The sequence below is a fragment of the Contarinia nasturtii genome, unplaced genomic scaffold, assembly GCF_009176525.2.
Source record: "Contarinia nasturtii isolate CC-2019 unplaced genomic scaffold, AAFC_CNas_1.1 Cnas_scaffold_993, whole genome shotgun sequence".
In the NCBI taxonomy this organism is placed as follows: domain Eukaryota; kingdom Metazoa; phylum Arthropoda; class Insecta; order Diptera; family Cecidomyiidae; genus Contarinia; species Contarinia nasturtii.
Genome location: NW_022198340.1, coordinates 1,165,034 through 1,179,577, shown reverse-complemented (window position 1 = coordinate 1,179,577; position 14,544 = coordinate 1,165,034). Strand labels below are relative to the sequence as shown.

Below are 14,544 nucleotides of genomic sequence, written 5' to 3'. Positions count from 1 at the left end.
CTCCCATTGAGGCTTGTGTGTTCGATTTCTTAGAAATTAAGTCCATTCGGTAATTGACGACCTTAGTTACAGAACATTTCACATGAAACGCAATCGACCAACTCTCAAGATACGAACCGATGAAATTTTCCGTAACTAAATCATACCAATAAACAAAAATCAACAAAAATAAAAGACCCCAAAATAAAAGTCAATCACTCAGTTCAAATGTAACCGAGCTGCCTTTGTGACAGTACAACAATTTACAATCACTTCTTTGTGTCGATGTCAAGTAAAAGATAAACATTCTATTTTACTAATCGAATTAAGCGTTTTAAAGATGAAAACTAAAAAGAAATTTTAAATCAGAGGCAAAAGACAGTAAACACCGAATACAGTTTACATTTCAAAACAAAAAAAAAATATGCCAACAAAACATGAAAGAGCTAAACGATAAATAATAATTATTAAATACGTTTAAATGGACTCTAACTTTTTGCGATATACCTCAGAAAAAAAAAATAACACAATTTACATGATCAATTTATAGGCTAAAAATAATTTCAAATATTTACACAATTGCATTAAATGTGTGTCATATTTTGTGTAAACGATCGATTCGTTTATTCGAATACTATCTATCAATTTCCAATAAATTCACAAACAAAATAGAGATAAAAATCCATACACCCACACTTTTTCATTCATATTTAAGCATTTAGCCATTTTATTGAGTCGAAAGTCAAGTGGAATTCGATAATCGATTGGTTGTGTCAATTGGATCTTGAATTGAATGGTAGCAGATTCATGCAATTTTATCCCTCGAGAAGGTAACATCTAATCGAATGCAATGGTGTAGATGAGCTCAATTTTTTAGCCATAAGTTTTAAGCATAGAATTACTAAATGAAAACATGAATAGAAAATGGAAAAAAAACAAAAATTTTATGAAAATAATAATAAAAAAAAGATGAAACAATGCGATCATTCATGCATTTTTCAATAATTTAAATAAATTCGAACTCAACACACATAACAGTTCAATGAAGGAAAATACAATTCAAGCAAAATGGACTATTTTTAGCATAAATAAAAATATTTTATTTTTTAATTTCTAAAAATAAAATTCACTCATTTGAAATATGAAATATACACAACAAAATCTTTAAAAAAATATTCAAAGCGTTTTTTTTTGTCTTTTAATTTTTTTTGAATTGATATTAGCGCAGAGAAAGATGACGATTACCGGAAAAAATGTAAGTAACAAGGTAAGAATTTCTGAACACTGTCAATGAAGAAAAAAAAAGGTAAAAACTTCTCTGTCCCAAAAAATCGACCAATATCTTAAAAAGTTCTCAAAATGTTGTCATGTCAGATCATTAAAAAGCAAAACGGACTTCTCTTTATGTTAAAATGCACCAATTTTATTTACAACAAACCGTCTTCTTCAACTTATCCAAAATATTCCAATGACAAAGCCTTACTGAGGCCATTGTGACGTTTTAAAACCCTTCAAATGTACCAGTTATTCATTCTACTACAATATTTGATATACGCATATCATTGAAATGTCACTGAAACTACTGTCATAGATGTTTACAGAACAGCTTCACTTGCTGTCAGACGGTCTGACTAATAAGCTAAAATAAGTTATCCATAATCGAAAGATTCAAGAGTTGTTGTGAGGAATTTTGAGAAGAAGGAGCAAAATGTTGGATGGTTGGTACTGTCGATCAATGGCAAGTCAAAATGCAGCACGAAACAATGATAATGACGATGACAATGAACCGAATGTTGTCGATGATTCCGACGATGATAGCCAGGACATTCCAGTGGCACGTTTGATGCCCCGTGTTGACTACAAAGCACAGTACATCGCACTGAAAAAGAAGCTCAAGTTTTTACTTTATGTAAGTTTTATACATTTTTATTATTCCACGAATTAAGGATGAAATTCAATTGATTTTGTGATTTTTAGGAGAATGAATTTTTTCAAGACGCCCTTCGCTCAAGCCAGCGACGTTTGCTGAAAGTTACACGAGATCGTTCGTTTTTGCTTGATCGATTGTTACAATATGAAAAACCAGAGAACTCTGAGTCTGACAGTGATGACGATACGGAGTCAAGCGAAGATGACGGTAGTCGTACCGAAAATGTGAGAAAGTAAGTGCGAAACACCAGAATTGAAAATATCACTTAATTTTTTACGCATTTTGATAAAGTATAAAGATTAATTCATCATTCTTTGGTATTAATTATTCTTTCAATTTTCAAATTCAGGCGAAAAAACAGTACAACAAATGCTGCTCAAAATAAAAACACTGCACCGAAGCGACGAAAACAAACCCAAAAGAAAGCGAATAACACAACAGTACGTGCACCGACTGTCATAAATACAGACACAATAACCGATGGCCATATGACTGCCGAAGAAGTTGAACGGCATTTACAATCGAAACAATCACTGATTGGAATGGTTCCAATGGAGGCACCCGCAACGGTACCCACCGAAATGTTCAGCAATGAACCAAGTCTCGATAGGTGAGCTACCACCGAAAACGGTGTAAAATGAACCAAATTGAATAATTCCAATGTCATTTGTTTGTTTTCAGTGAATCAAATCTGGTAGAAACGTCGCCGAGCATGCTGAACGAAGACATCGGTGGCATTGATTTGTGTAATACTCACGAATAGGGACATCTCTAAATAATAATTTCTATAAAATTTCATCATCAAAAGTATTTCAGTCTAATAAAAGAATTCATTTTCGAATTGATTTTTATAAATTCTCATTCCAAAAATCTGGAAACGAAATAGAACATTTTGATATTGTAAGGGTTTTGCAACAATAAATTCAAATATTTGTGAATTTTCATAATTAATTGATTTGTATTTATTTTATTGTATATTGCAAGAGATGCCGATTCAATTGAAAAAAAGGCAAATCCAAAGGCTTTTTGATGTGCTGAATCACATGCTATAGGCTTATTGCGTCTATTCAATTCATTTGATAATCTAGTACCACCGTGTTCGAAATACGACACAAGCATACACACGAACCGTAGTGAGTCGACAAACGACGCAGTTCTTATACGAATAATGTGTTGTGCAACTCATGGTGGCTGATTATCTTCAGTTGCCTGTATCTGCGTTCTAATACTTCAACACTGGCGGCCATTTTTTCTGCTATGTTGGTCTCGCTCTGTGCACAATACAACATTTCGACAGCTGACTTACTCGAATCGAACTGCTCGCACGGTAATGATGTTCGGATCACATCACGAGGTTTTATTTCGCGTTTGTCTTCATTATTCCTATTAGTTTGGACCTCAGTCGAAAACGTAGAGCAAGTTTCATACTCATATCATCAATAACACATCTTTTTCGTTTCGTTTGGCCGTCAAATAAAATCGATTGCTATCGCCAGACATATATGTATATATTTTGGTCACGAAAAGTTTAATTAAAATTCATTTCGAATAAAAAATTTATAAAAAAGTTCTTTTGTGTGATTGAAGTGAACAAAAGCGAGAACGTAGAATACCATCAAATACGACTTCTAAAGATGAGCGTGTCAAAAGACGAAAGACGTCGATTAATATCAGCTTTAAAATTTATTGTGCTTTGGATTTTTGATCATTGAAACGACCACACACAAAATTTCCATTTAATCAGAATAAAATTAAAATCAAAACAAATATACAAATGGTGTGAGTGTATTTTAATAACGGAAACGAAAAAAATATATAAAAGTGTGATTGCGTGAATGGGGAGCAGAAAATTAATGAGAAAAAACAAAAAAAAAAATAAAAAAAATTGAATCAAGTCATCATTGTTACCAATTCAATCTCAATCATCCATAAATGTTCCAATTCAGCGCATTGAAATTTCGTTCGTTTCACCAGCAACGCAATCATCAATTGTCCGTACATGACCCGATTGGAGTTTTATTAACCAACAATCACGGAAGAAAGTAGTCAGTCTTATGGAATAAATTCATTCAATAAAAAAATATAAATAAGCGATTCCGTTGGCAATTCATGCGCGAACAACCTGGTGCTGCAATTGATTTGCCATTTTAAACGAAACGCTGTGTAATTATACAAATAAAGCGAAACAGAAATAACAAAACGAAAAAAAAAGTGCGTGAAAAGAAAAACAAAAAACGTTTGTAACAAAAACAAAAAGGAAAGAAAAAAGAAGAAAGGAGAAAATGCAATCGATTTGCTGGACAACTAGACTTGTATCGCGAGCATTGCGAAGTGGTTTCTCGACACTGGTGGAGCCAAGCAATAAAGTCAAGCCACACTTTGTATCGGTTGCGTGTGGTTTTCCCAAAGATTTTCTACGAACGAAATACCAATTGGGTAGATTCGGTGAAGATGCCTGGTTCATTGCATCAACACAAAATTCAGACGTCATCGGTAAGTGTTGATAAGTTTAAATGATGAATGAATAAACAACATGTAGATGAAGAAAAAAGACATTGTTCCAGTTTACGATTGTATACCGTGCTCATTTCTTTTTATTAGTATCAATGTTTTGTTCGGTGCTGTGTATGTGTATCTGTGCATTTCATTGTTGATGATGTGCGTAAAACGAATCGAATCGAATTCAAGTGCGCACAACGCAAAGGGTGTGCTGTATACGACAGAGTACAAACGTCGACGTCGTCATCGTCATCGCTGCTTGGCTGTGTGTCTTGTATGAAATGAGAAAGTTCTTTGTTTGAACCCGGATGATTTTTTCGTTCGTCTTACATAACACATGTGCCATACGACATGAATTATGACTCTCTCTGACTATCTTTTTTTCTTGTTATTTTAAAAAGTGCATATTGATTTTTTTCTTCATCATTATCGCATTTCCTCTTTGAGTGCATCGTTTCAAATTACACTGCAGCCATCATATTTGTGTTCACTTTTTTCGATGTTGCACTCACTGACACCAGCATACTGTGTCATCTTGTTTGTAGATGACAATATGACAACGTTATAAATAGATAAATCGATCGCGTGTAGTCACATTTTAAAAGCTAAAACCATGATACAGCATAAATTAAAATTTTGCTGGATGTGACTAGTTCTGTTAAACGATTTTTTTGGGGTCTCTGGCCAAACTTGCTTTGAACCAAATTATTCTACAACATTTGAATGAATTTTATTTTTGGTATACTGGCTTGTTATTGTCTCGAGTCCAAAGTCGTAACAGACCGTTCAATTAGCATTTTTCGGTGACTTTGAAACTGGTATCAAGTCAATGCCTTATAAAGAGATTTTCCGTATTTGATCGTCATATATGAACGCAGAATATAAACAATAGTAAAATCCTAACGCAATTTAAGCGCAAAGACCAGAGTATTTTACACGTTGAATCAATGCATAAATTGATTTACAAAGATGACTCCGCACAATCGCAAAATATCAAAGGTCTTTTATTGGCACTTTTTCTTCTTCTTCATGTCGTGCAATATATTGATAATTCGATTCTTATATCACAATTAAATTGATTGGAAATATACGATACACCACTCAACTTGTTTACACTATGCTCAATCATTTCATTCTAGAGGTGTGACCGTCATTGCGAATACACTATGATAAAGAGAACGGAACATTACCGGGGAAAAATCCGCTCGCTCAAAGCAAAAACTCACTGTGTGTATTGTGATTATCTGTCTTATTTTTTTTGTTCGTTCGCATGCAGTTGCGAATTGAAACAGGTCTTTCACATTGAAACCGGCGTTGGAATAAGCGTTTCTATTAATGTGATACTGATATAAAACAATGTTCTCAGCATTCCGTATGCATAACCACATCAAGACACATATATTTATCAAATTGCTCTGTCTCAAGGCAATGAAAAAGAAACAAGTTTTTTTAGAACGATTTTACAATTGTGAGTCATAAAATGGAAACATTTAAAGAGAATAAAGTACAATGAAATTTTATTTTGATTCGCTCATGAAAATTCATTCGGTCGAATGCTGATAATTGGTGTAAAGTGCTTAAGACCAATCGAAACATCGCACAAAATTTCAGCACGGAATTTTTTCAGAACATTCTGCTTTCAGAAAGAACAATAAAAATTACGGCGCCCAATAATAAAAATGAAGTCATAATTGAAGCAAACACCAAATGTCATGAACATATCTTGCAAGACAGTGAATTTTTTGAGACTGATTTTAAAGTTCTTATTATTCTGAAAGTGATATTTTTAATTAGCACGAAGTCTTCAAATACAATCGCAATCATCTTAAGCATCACAGAATAATTTCTAGCAATTAACAGTATTGCTTTTATTTAATACTCATGTCACGCTATAATTCGTATGGGAATCAAGAGAGAAACAGCGATGTTGTCATTTGCATGCATATATGCCATGATTCACATCACAAGCTATGATTATATTTGTGCAATTATGTTTATATAGGCCGTGCCAAAGCAGATAAAAAGGCAAAGGCACCGACTACGATACGACGAGAACAAAATTCGATAAATAATATACTGTGTATATGAAAAAAAAAACAAGTCATATGATCGAAACGGCTGTTTTAATTGTGTTCAAATGTATTTACTTTACTTCTACCAAACCATATAAAATTGGTCGCACAACACTTACCATTTTATGAATGGACTTTGAGTTTTGCCTAGACCTGCTTTAATGTCACACAAACGCAACACAATTTTACTGTATATACCAAACAAAATCTACAATATACACGCACATATTAAATGAAATGACTTTTTCATTTATCGTTTGACATTTTACTCTATGTGTATATCATTGACTGTCACATGAGTCGATATTACGAGAGAATTTTCGTTTTGTTCCTTAATGTGTTCAAGATGACCGTTTCAAATGAATGAAAAGTTATTGCACAATGAGCTCTTTATTTTCTCTTTTTGCACCTTCTCTCTCGCCTTTTTTTCCTTTTATCTCAAATTAGCCCTATCTCAAATAAATCTTAACACTGGAACTAGAACACTACGCAATCCTGAATTTATTCGTCTCCAAACATGCCGCACTGATCATTCCACTCAATCGCCATTCAATAATGCTTGTCGTATCTTCAACTATGCTTCTCTATTCATCGATCCATCGTTGCCACACTATCAATTTCGACAAAAGCTCCTTAGTCTCCCTGATTCTGCTTTTGGATCATGGGCTAGTTTGTGAAGCTGATTGCATACATTTGTGATATATTGAAATAAAATTAGAATTAAATTAGGGAGAAAGGCAATGGAAAACAAAACCAAAAAAGAAAGAAAAATACTTTAAAAAATTTTTTTTAGTCATGATAATAATTCAATTATTTTCTCATTTCTAGTCTGACTGATTATCAATTGATATTTACACCTAACAAATTATTTATTTTCACCTAAAAAATTATGTATTTATATCATTTTCAACTATTATATTCACCTAACTATTTGATTATTTAACTTAAACTCTTATTATACATATATTATATATATACTCTGTAAAAATACCTAAGTTCAGCCAGCACTTGGCGGTGAAATAAATCTAATCTAATCTAATCTAGCTGTTGTTTATTTGTCTGAATTCAAAACGTCAAACATTATAAATGCAATTACATTTTTCATGCTCATTCAGATAATAGAGTAATTTTGTCGAGCAATTTCTAAATGCATTATATTTTGTTTGCAAAATTCCGCCAAACCAATAGAATTACAGTTTGCAGTCACTTTTTACAAACATACAAATACAAAAAAATGAGCGTCTAATCTACGATCATATGTGTCGTCCGCTTTGGTGCTTGTTTGATCAGTTGGTTTTCAATGAAGTTCACAAAGAGAATTCAATGTGTAAATTTTTTTTTTTTTTTTTTTTTTTTTTTTTTTCATAAAAAAGTCGGAATAATTTCAACCTGAATTTCTTAAGAAACTCAAATGAGCTACAGAAATGTCTGTCACTTTAGAATTGGATTGAAGAGTTTGTCAGACGATTACCTGAAACGAGAATTAAAAAAATAAAACGCGTACAATGTTTCGCAATCGATACACAGCAAAACTCCGAAAAAAAGCGACATCAAAGTACAATCCGGCTTTCGAACATTTCAAATGATCGCTGTGCGAGACCATAAACAACACAGCTCCGTTTCATAGAGCTGTTTGTTTTGGTATTTTGTTTTTCTAGTTTGTTTAGATTGGTTATCTATTTCATTCCCTCTTTCTTCAATCTGGACGCTTTCGCTCGTCACATGCGTATTCAACTTTTTTCCATTCAGCTGTCTGTGTATATGCGGTAAGCGTTGAGTGTTTGGAATCGTTTAAGTACGCTGTTAAAATGTTTCTTTAGCGTTTCGAATGTTTTGAACATATTCTAAGCATCGTAAAACACATAAAAACCTTAACAATGGTCAGAGAAGATCTGTAGACTGCCGCATACGAAATAAGTTGGAGGCCTTTTTTGTCTCTAAATTTCTCACGACCGTAATAAATATTGTGAAATAATGAAGTTCAGCGCCTAGGATGGAAAAAACGATGTGTTTTTTTCCAATGATTTTTCGATAGTCGAGAATCGCTAATCAAATTCGAATGGAACTTTATTCAGTAGATTTCCGACACGTGTTTGAATATATCTCATAGAAATGCGCATGAATATATATTGCAAATTGATATTGTAAAAGGAAGCGAACGAAAGCAGAAAAAACTGTCTCAAGAACAGAAAAAATCTATAGACAAACGAAATGATTTATTATCGCAATGAACATTGCCAACTGTTCTCGTCCTACAGTTCATAAACTCCCACACATATTACAATTTGCTTCAAGGAAAGAAAATAATACTGCCAAATGTGTGAGTACATTTGGTCTTTTTGAAGTCGACACATGTTGGTTTTGAGACTATTTCCACAAAGTCTTAAAATACCAATAAAATTGGCCAGACACTGCATCACCAATGGCCTGAATATTTCACGGTTTTATTCAAAAGCAAAATAAAATGCTCATTTTAAAAAACCGCAGCGTGCTGATTCTTTTTATTCGGAGCGATTAATGTAAATTTTTGCACGTTTGTGCATAACACGACGATCGAGTGCAAAATAAATGAAGTTTGCATGAAGCAAACGAGAATTCTGAAAAAATAGGGTTAGAAAGTTGTTGATTGCATTGAATGTAATCGCAAAACGAAACGAACTTGTTCAAATGTTGACTCAACTACACGGTATCACATCGGTGACACTGATCATTTTTTTCTCTCTGCGATCGGTGTGCGTGCAAGTCTTTTTTTGCTCAAAAAAATATTCGAACAAGTAAAAGAGCTTTATGCAAACAAAAATGGCGTTTTTTAAAATATGAATTTCACGTTTTTTGTGCATCTCATTTCCATCAATGCGTTTTCCGTTCTATTTCACATCATAAACGGCATATCATTTAATATTTCAGTAGCTTTTTTTCATCATGTGATTATTTATTTTGAGATTTCCACTTTGTTTGAAATTGGCTTAATTGAGATCCGCTTTCTCAATTGCTACCACCTGAATTGAGCCACTCATACATAAAAATAGTAATTATCCATTGTTATCGCGGATATATTCGGTTAAAATAAATACCAATTACATTATTCTGAACGAAATCCAAAAATATATTGAATTTTCAGTATGCGAGCATTTATAAGCACGTCTCACCAATCTCAATCGCTTCACTTTTTCTCTCTCTAGAGATTCGAAATATTTGTGTAGGTTGTCAGTTTAGAAGACAAATGGTATTTTTCGTTCTCTGACACAAAAGAATGCTTCGTTAAAATGTCGGCCCGGATACGAAACGAGATGATAAAGACACACCGCCTCGGTGTAATTTAAGCATTGCATGTTCGTGGATAATGATGAATTTAATGAATTTATGAGTTTTGTACGGAAATAAAGTTATGACAGTCAATTGTTAAATTCTATCATTTTAATTAAAACCGCGTTGAATTGAACAGCTCCAGTTGATACTGGATAACAAAAGATGATATCGTTTTTAATGTCGGCAAAATCACGATATGAATGAAGACTTCAAAATGAAATACCAATTGATCTATCAATTTAAAAAAAACCGTCGGTATTTTACGTCAGCTCCAAAATGGTTTGGTCATATATAACGTGGCCATTGCATATCTGAATATTTATATCTTTTTTCTTTCATTTTATCCCGATATAAATGCCTTCATTGTCTGCTTGTGTGGATCACATGACAAAAATGAAGTGAAAATTTGAATGTGTGAAAGCAGGGAGAACGTACATTTTCTATAAAAATAGACTGACCGTCGCGTTCAATGTTCAATCGAAATCTTTGCCAAAAAGCTTTTACATTTTTTTTCTAACCGCTATAGAACCTAGGGGGTTCCGACTTATACGAATGTTGCATATGTGAGCGAATGTTCCATACATATTTTGCGAATAGAAGCAAATGATCACGCATACAAACTAAACACAGAAATGTTTATGTACAAATCACAGCAATATGTCGCATCTCGCAAACAGTATGCGGCATTCGCGAATGGCTTTGAATGAAATATACGAATTTTCATAGATATTGATGCGAATGAATATACTTTATTTAGTATATTTTACGTATGAATAGGAAAATGTTTATATTTTGCGAATGAATTTGCCATTCGCGAATAGTAGAAGGCCCCTAGTATAGAACATAGCTGTACTAATACAAGCCCATTCTAATTACAATACACAAAAACTATTTTTAGAAAGAAAAGAGGCGAAAAAACTCAATAAAAACAAATCAGTTTTACATGTGTTTGTTTGTCTTTGTTTGTGTTTGTTTTGGCAGTTGACCAAACTCATTGAATTACATACTGCGTTGCTCAATGATATTTACAATTTCGGCGAAGCTGAATGAGACGAAACATACAATGAGAAGACAGTGCACTTACATTATGTTCATTATATCTGCTTGAAGCGAAATGTAAATAATCATGATGACTCGTGACACTATGATCTCATAATAATGAGGAAGTTTGATGCCGTTTTTTTTCGGATTGACGAGTTTCTAACAGCTCTTGTCAAATGACCTTCTTTTTAACGACGACAACAAAAAAATCATCTCGAAATAAAATCAAATTTTTATGAGAGAGAAAATTCTTCTTCCATTTATTTTTTTTCAAAAGCGAGATACATTTTTTTACAAAAATATAATTTTCGTTTATTTTGTTTTTCATTGCAGGTGTAGCTGACGGTGTCGGTGGATGGCGCAGTTATGGTATTGATCCGGGAGAATTTTCATCATTTTTGATGCGAACATGCGAGCGTATTGTTCAAACCGCCAATTTCAATCCAAAACAACCTGTTAGTCTATTATCGTACAGTTACTGTGAATTGCTAGAACAAAAGAAACCAATTTTAGGTATGTCTTTATATCAATTGAAAAAATAAATACAGTTTTCAATTGAATGTACTTTGGAATGCATTTTACATTGATTGCATACAATAAAACGTATTTTATTTGTATTGGAGACATCGAGAAGAAAACATTAAATTACTCTGATTATCATTTAAATGGAAACTACTCAAAAATGCGGTCAGATCACGTTTTTCGATAGAGCGAGTCACATGTGTGTTTCGTTTTGAACAACAACATTCGATTGCGCACAGTGTCATTTGCATATCTCTTTCTTTCTTTTCTTGTTTTTCACTTCGAAAGAATTTTATGCAAACAGCGGTGCGCTTGTGATCAATTGATTTACGTAACGGGCTTGATGTGTGTGTATATATATGGCATCTATGAATAAAACAAAACATCGTACACTGATTGATAGTTCAAAGTCCATAACAAAACGAATATATTCCGTATGTGTTCTAAGTCACAAGTATATCAACGGATTGTATAAAATTACATCCGGTGTAAACTAAAGCCATATTTACTGAACATATAAATCTATGCATTGTTTCGAATTGCAACTGTAAAAAAATGCACACAAGGTGCAGGTGAAACATCGACAGCGCTATTAAAAATGTTATACAAAACACATAGTCATTTGCTGGAAATAATAGCTTCCTTTCATCACTCAACGTATAGTTTATTTTTATTCAAAATTTAAACACGTCAATTTATATGTTCAAAAACCGACCAAAACCATGCAAAATAAAAAAAATTGTTCAAACTAAAAGTATTATTAGTAATTTTTTAGTTTATATTGCACGATACGAGTTTCAGTTGAAACCTAGTAATAGCCGAAGTAAATGCAATATTCGTGTCGAAAATTATAGAGAGAAAATTGAGCGCACAATCAAAATTAATTTTTGAATTCATCGCTGCTTCTCTCTCTCTCTGGTTTAGTTGCGATGAGAATTGAGAGGAAACGAGTGATGCATGCAAACAAATAAAAGGCTATTTTAACTGTTTAATCATACTACGTCAAATTACGATCTGGCGCCTGTCCAAAATTCTCTCGAATCGTTTCATGCCAGTGGAATGACGCGTATGCGTCTTTTGTTAAATGACATTAATGTAAATCAAGTGACTCGAATTTATCGGAAATTTATGAATTTTAGACAACATTTTTGACAGACAACCAATTAAAATCAAAAATGGCTTTTTCGGAAAAGTACAAGGAAAAATCACCAACCCACTTCCATTTTGTTCTACATTATCTTTGTTTGTACGAAACTCAATCGGCTTTTAGCAACTTCGTTAAAGTCTGAGATATTAAAAAGTGTGAAAAAAGGAAACAAAATACCAGACAGACACTTTGAAATCATGCCGACTTATCCCGATTGCTTTTATTGCTTCCAGTGATAACCGAACATAATCGCAATATCAGGCCGCATAGAATGCACAATCAATGTGAAATTAACAAAATCAACAAAACAAATATCATAAAAATAGACAAACATTATGGACGAACAAAAACCATATTTGAGAAATGTGTGAGACAGATTTACGTCAATCATTATTCAACACCGAAAAAAATGCAAAATTTTCATTTTAATTATCTGTGCTTTATCACCCTTTGGAAATGGATCGATAAACAACAAATTTGTTATTTACATTAGCCATTTGAAGCGCCTTTTGCTCCCTCTATAAACACAATCTACATTTTAATGACATTGAATTTCTATTGCTATCATTTCTATATACTACTGTCTACTTTAATCGGACACAACGAAAATGCACACACACAATAAATCAAATAGATTTGTATTAGATTTGCATAATTAAGCGGTTGTCAGTGCATCAAAGTCAAACTAATACACAAAGCACTAAGCACTAATATATCAATCAATCATAAAGACGTATTTAGTTTGGAATTTACACCGTGTGCTTACAAAAAAAAAACATTGTCGAATCAAATGCAATCATTATAAAATGTTGACCGATTGCCAATCAAAAGACGAATTTAACCTTATTGATGGTGATTTTCTCCAATTATAGGTAGTAGCACGGCGTGTGTACTGATATTAAATCGTGACAATAGTACAGTGTACTCGGCGAATATTGGTGACAGTGGATTCATTGTAGTGCGCAAGGGTCAAATAATTCATCGATCCGAAGAGCAACAACACTACTTTAATACACCGTTTCAATTGTCAATGCCACCGCCCGGACAAAATGTTCTCAGTGATAGTCCCGAATCAGCCGATTCGCTCAGTTTTCCCGTCGAAAATGGTGACGTCATTTTGGCAGCCACTGATGGTGTTTTCGACAATGTACCAACCGATTTACTTCTGGATATATTAAAAACCGTAAGTTCACCACTTTGGTACCTTTATTTTTGTACAAGTAATTTTTTAACATATTTGGATTTCTATACAATGATGTAAATTGTTGCTTTCGTTTCAGTGTGAGGGTGAAAGTAATCCAGTGAAACTTCAAATGACTGCAAATGCCATAGCACTGATGGCTCGGTCACTATCGTTTGATAGTGAATTTATGTCGCCGTTTTCCGTGAACGCCAGACGAAATAACATCCATGCGACCGGTATGCATATACACTCCTTCATCTAATATCATTCAAATCGGAACTTTACGGAGAACTAAATAAATATTCTATCTTCTCACATTTCAGGTGGTAAACCGGATGATATAACAGTGGTACTAGCGACAGTTGCGACATAAATATCGCTTCAACTTAATGTGAACCGAATGCCATTTGTGCATAAAACTATATTTAGGGAATCTATATGTTAATTTTTAAATAATGAAAAAACACTAGATGTATTTTTTTGCGAGGAAGTTGAGGAAGGAGTTTAGGCAAAATGATGAAGCCCATGGAAAATAAGTGTGCATTGTGAAAAACAAAAAACAAAGAAACCGATTCTCATAACGATCATTAAACTCATTTATATTGTTCATCATTGAAAAGAAAACAAAGAGAAACAAAAACCGATAGCCGAAAAAATCTAAAAAAACAAGACACATTTTATGATATCCATTCTACCCTTAGAATGAAAAGAAAACACAACGAACTTCAGTGGATTTTACTATATGTATATTATTTTTTTGTTTTTATTTTTTTCTCAATTTATTGTGTTCCTTTGCTGAAGAAGAACCAAAATTGAATAAACGAATCATATTTAAAAAAAATAGTGAATTAAAATGAAACCA

At 33.0% G+C, this 14,544-nt stretch overlaps 2 protein-coding genes across 2 annotated transcripts; both read left to right on the top strand.

The window, feature by feature from the left end:
• The first annotated feature begins 1,563 nt into the window (after positions 1 to 1,563).
• Positions 1,564 to 2,750, top strand: LOC116343290. Its single transcript, XM_031771276.1, has 4 exons — positions 1,564 to 1,888; positions 1,957 to 2,141; positions 2,259 to 2,519; positions 2,591 to 2,750. The coding sequence occupies exons 1-4, from the start codon at positions 1,688 to 1,690 to the stop codon at positions 2,670 to 2,672; spliced, it is 729 nt and encodes a 242-aa protein (XP_031627136.1). The 5' UTR covers positions 1,564 to 1,687; the 3' UTR covers positions 2,673 to 2,750.
• A 449-nt stretch (positions 2,751 to 3,199) lies between these two features.
• LOC116343206 (protein phosphatase PTC7 homolog) lies at positions 3,200 to 14,544 on the top strand. Its single transcript, XM_031771145.1, has 5 exons — positions 3,200 to 4,402; positions 11,164 to 11,343; positions 13,372 to 13,682; positions 13,780 to 13,918; positions 14,006 to 14,544. Exons 1-5 carry the CDS (start codon positions 4,192 to 4,194, stop codon positions 14,053 to 14,055), a joined length of 891 nt encoding a protein of 296 aa, XP_031627005.1. The 5' UTR covers positions 3,200 to 4,191; the 3' UTR covers positions 14,056 to 14,544.

Excerpts from the sequence above, each read along its gene's own strand:
- LOC116343290 (XM_031771276.1), top strand. The coding sequence starts at position 1,688 with ATGTTGGATGGTTGGTACTGTCGATCAATGGCAAGTCAAAATGCAGCA. Across the intron at positions 2,142-2,258 it reads CGTACCGAAAATGTGAGAAA|GCGAAAAAACAGTACAACAA; the intron begins GTAAGTGCGAAA and ends TTTCAAATTCAG. Across the intron at positions 2,520-2,590 it reads AATGAACCAAGTCTCGATAG|TGAATCAAATCTGGTAGAAA; the intron begins GTGAGCTACCAC and ends GTTTGTTTTCAG.
- LOC116343206 (XM_031771145.1), top strand. The coding sequence starts at position 4,192 with ATGCAATCGATTTGCTGGACAACTAGACTTGTATCGCGAGCATTGCGA. Across the intron at positions 11,344-13,371 it reads ACAAAAGAAACCAATTTTAG|GTAGTAGCACGGCGTGTGTA; the intron begins GTATGTCTTTAT and ends CTCCAATTATAG. Across the intron at positions 13,919-14,005 it reads AAATAACATCCATGCGACCG|GTGGTAAACCGGATGATATA; the intron begins GTATGCATATAC and ends CTCACATTTCAG.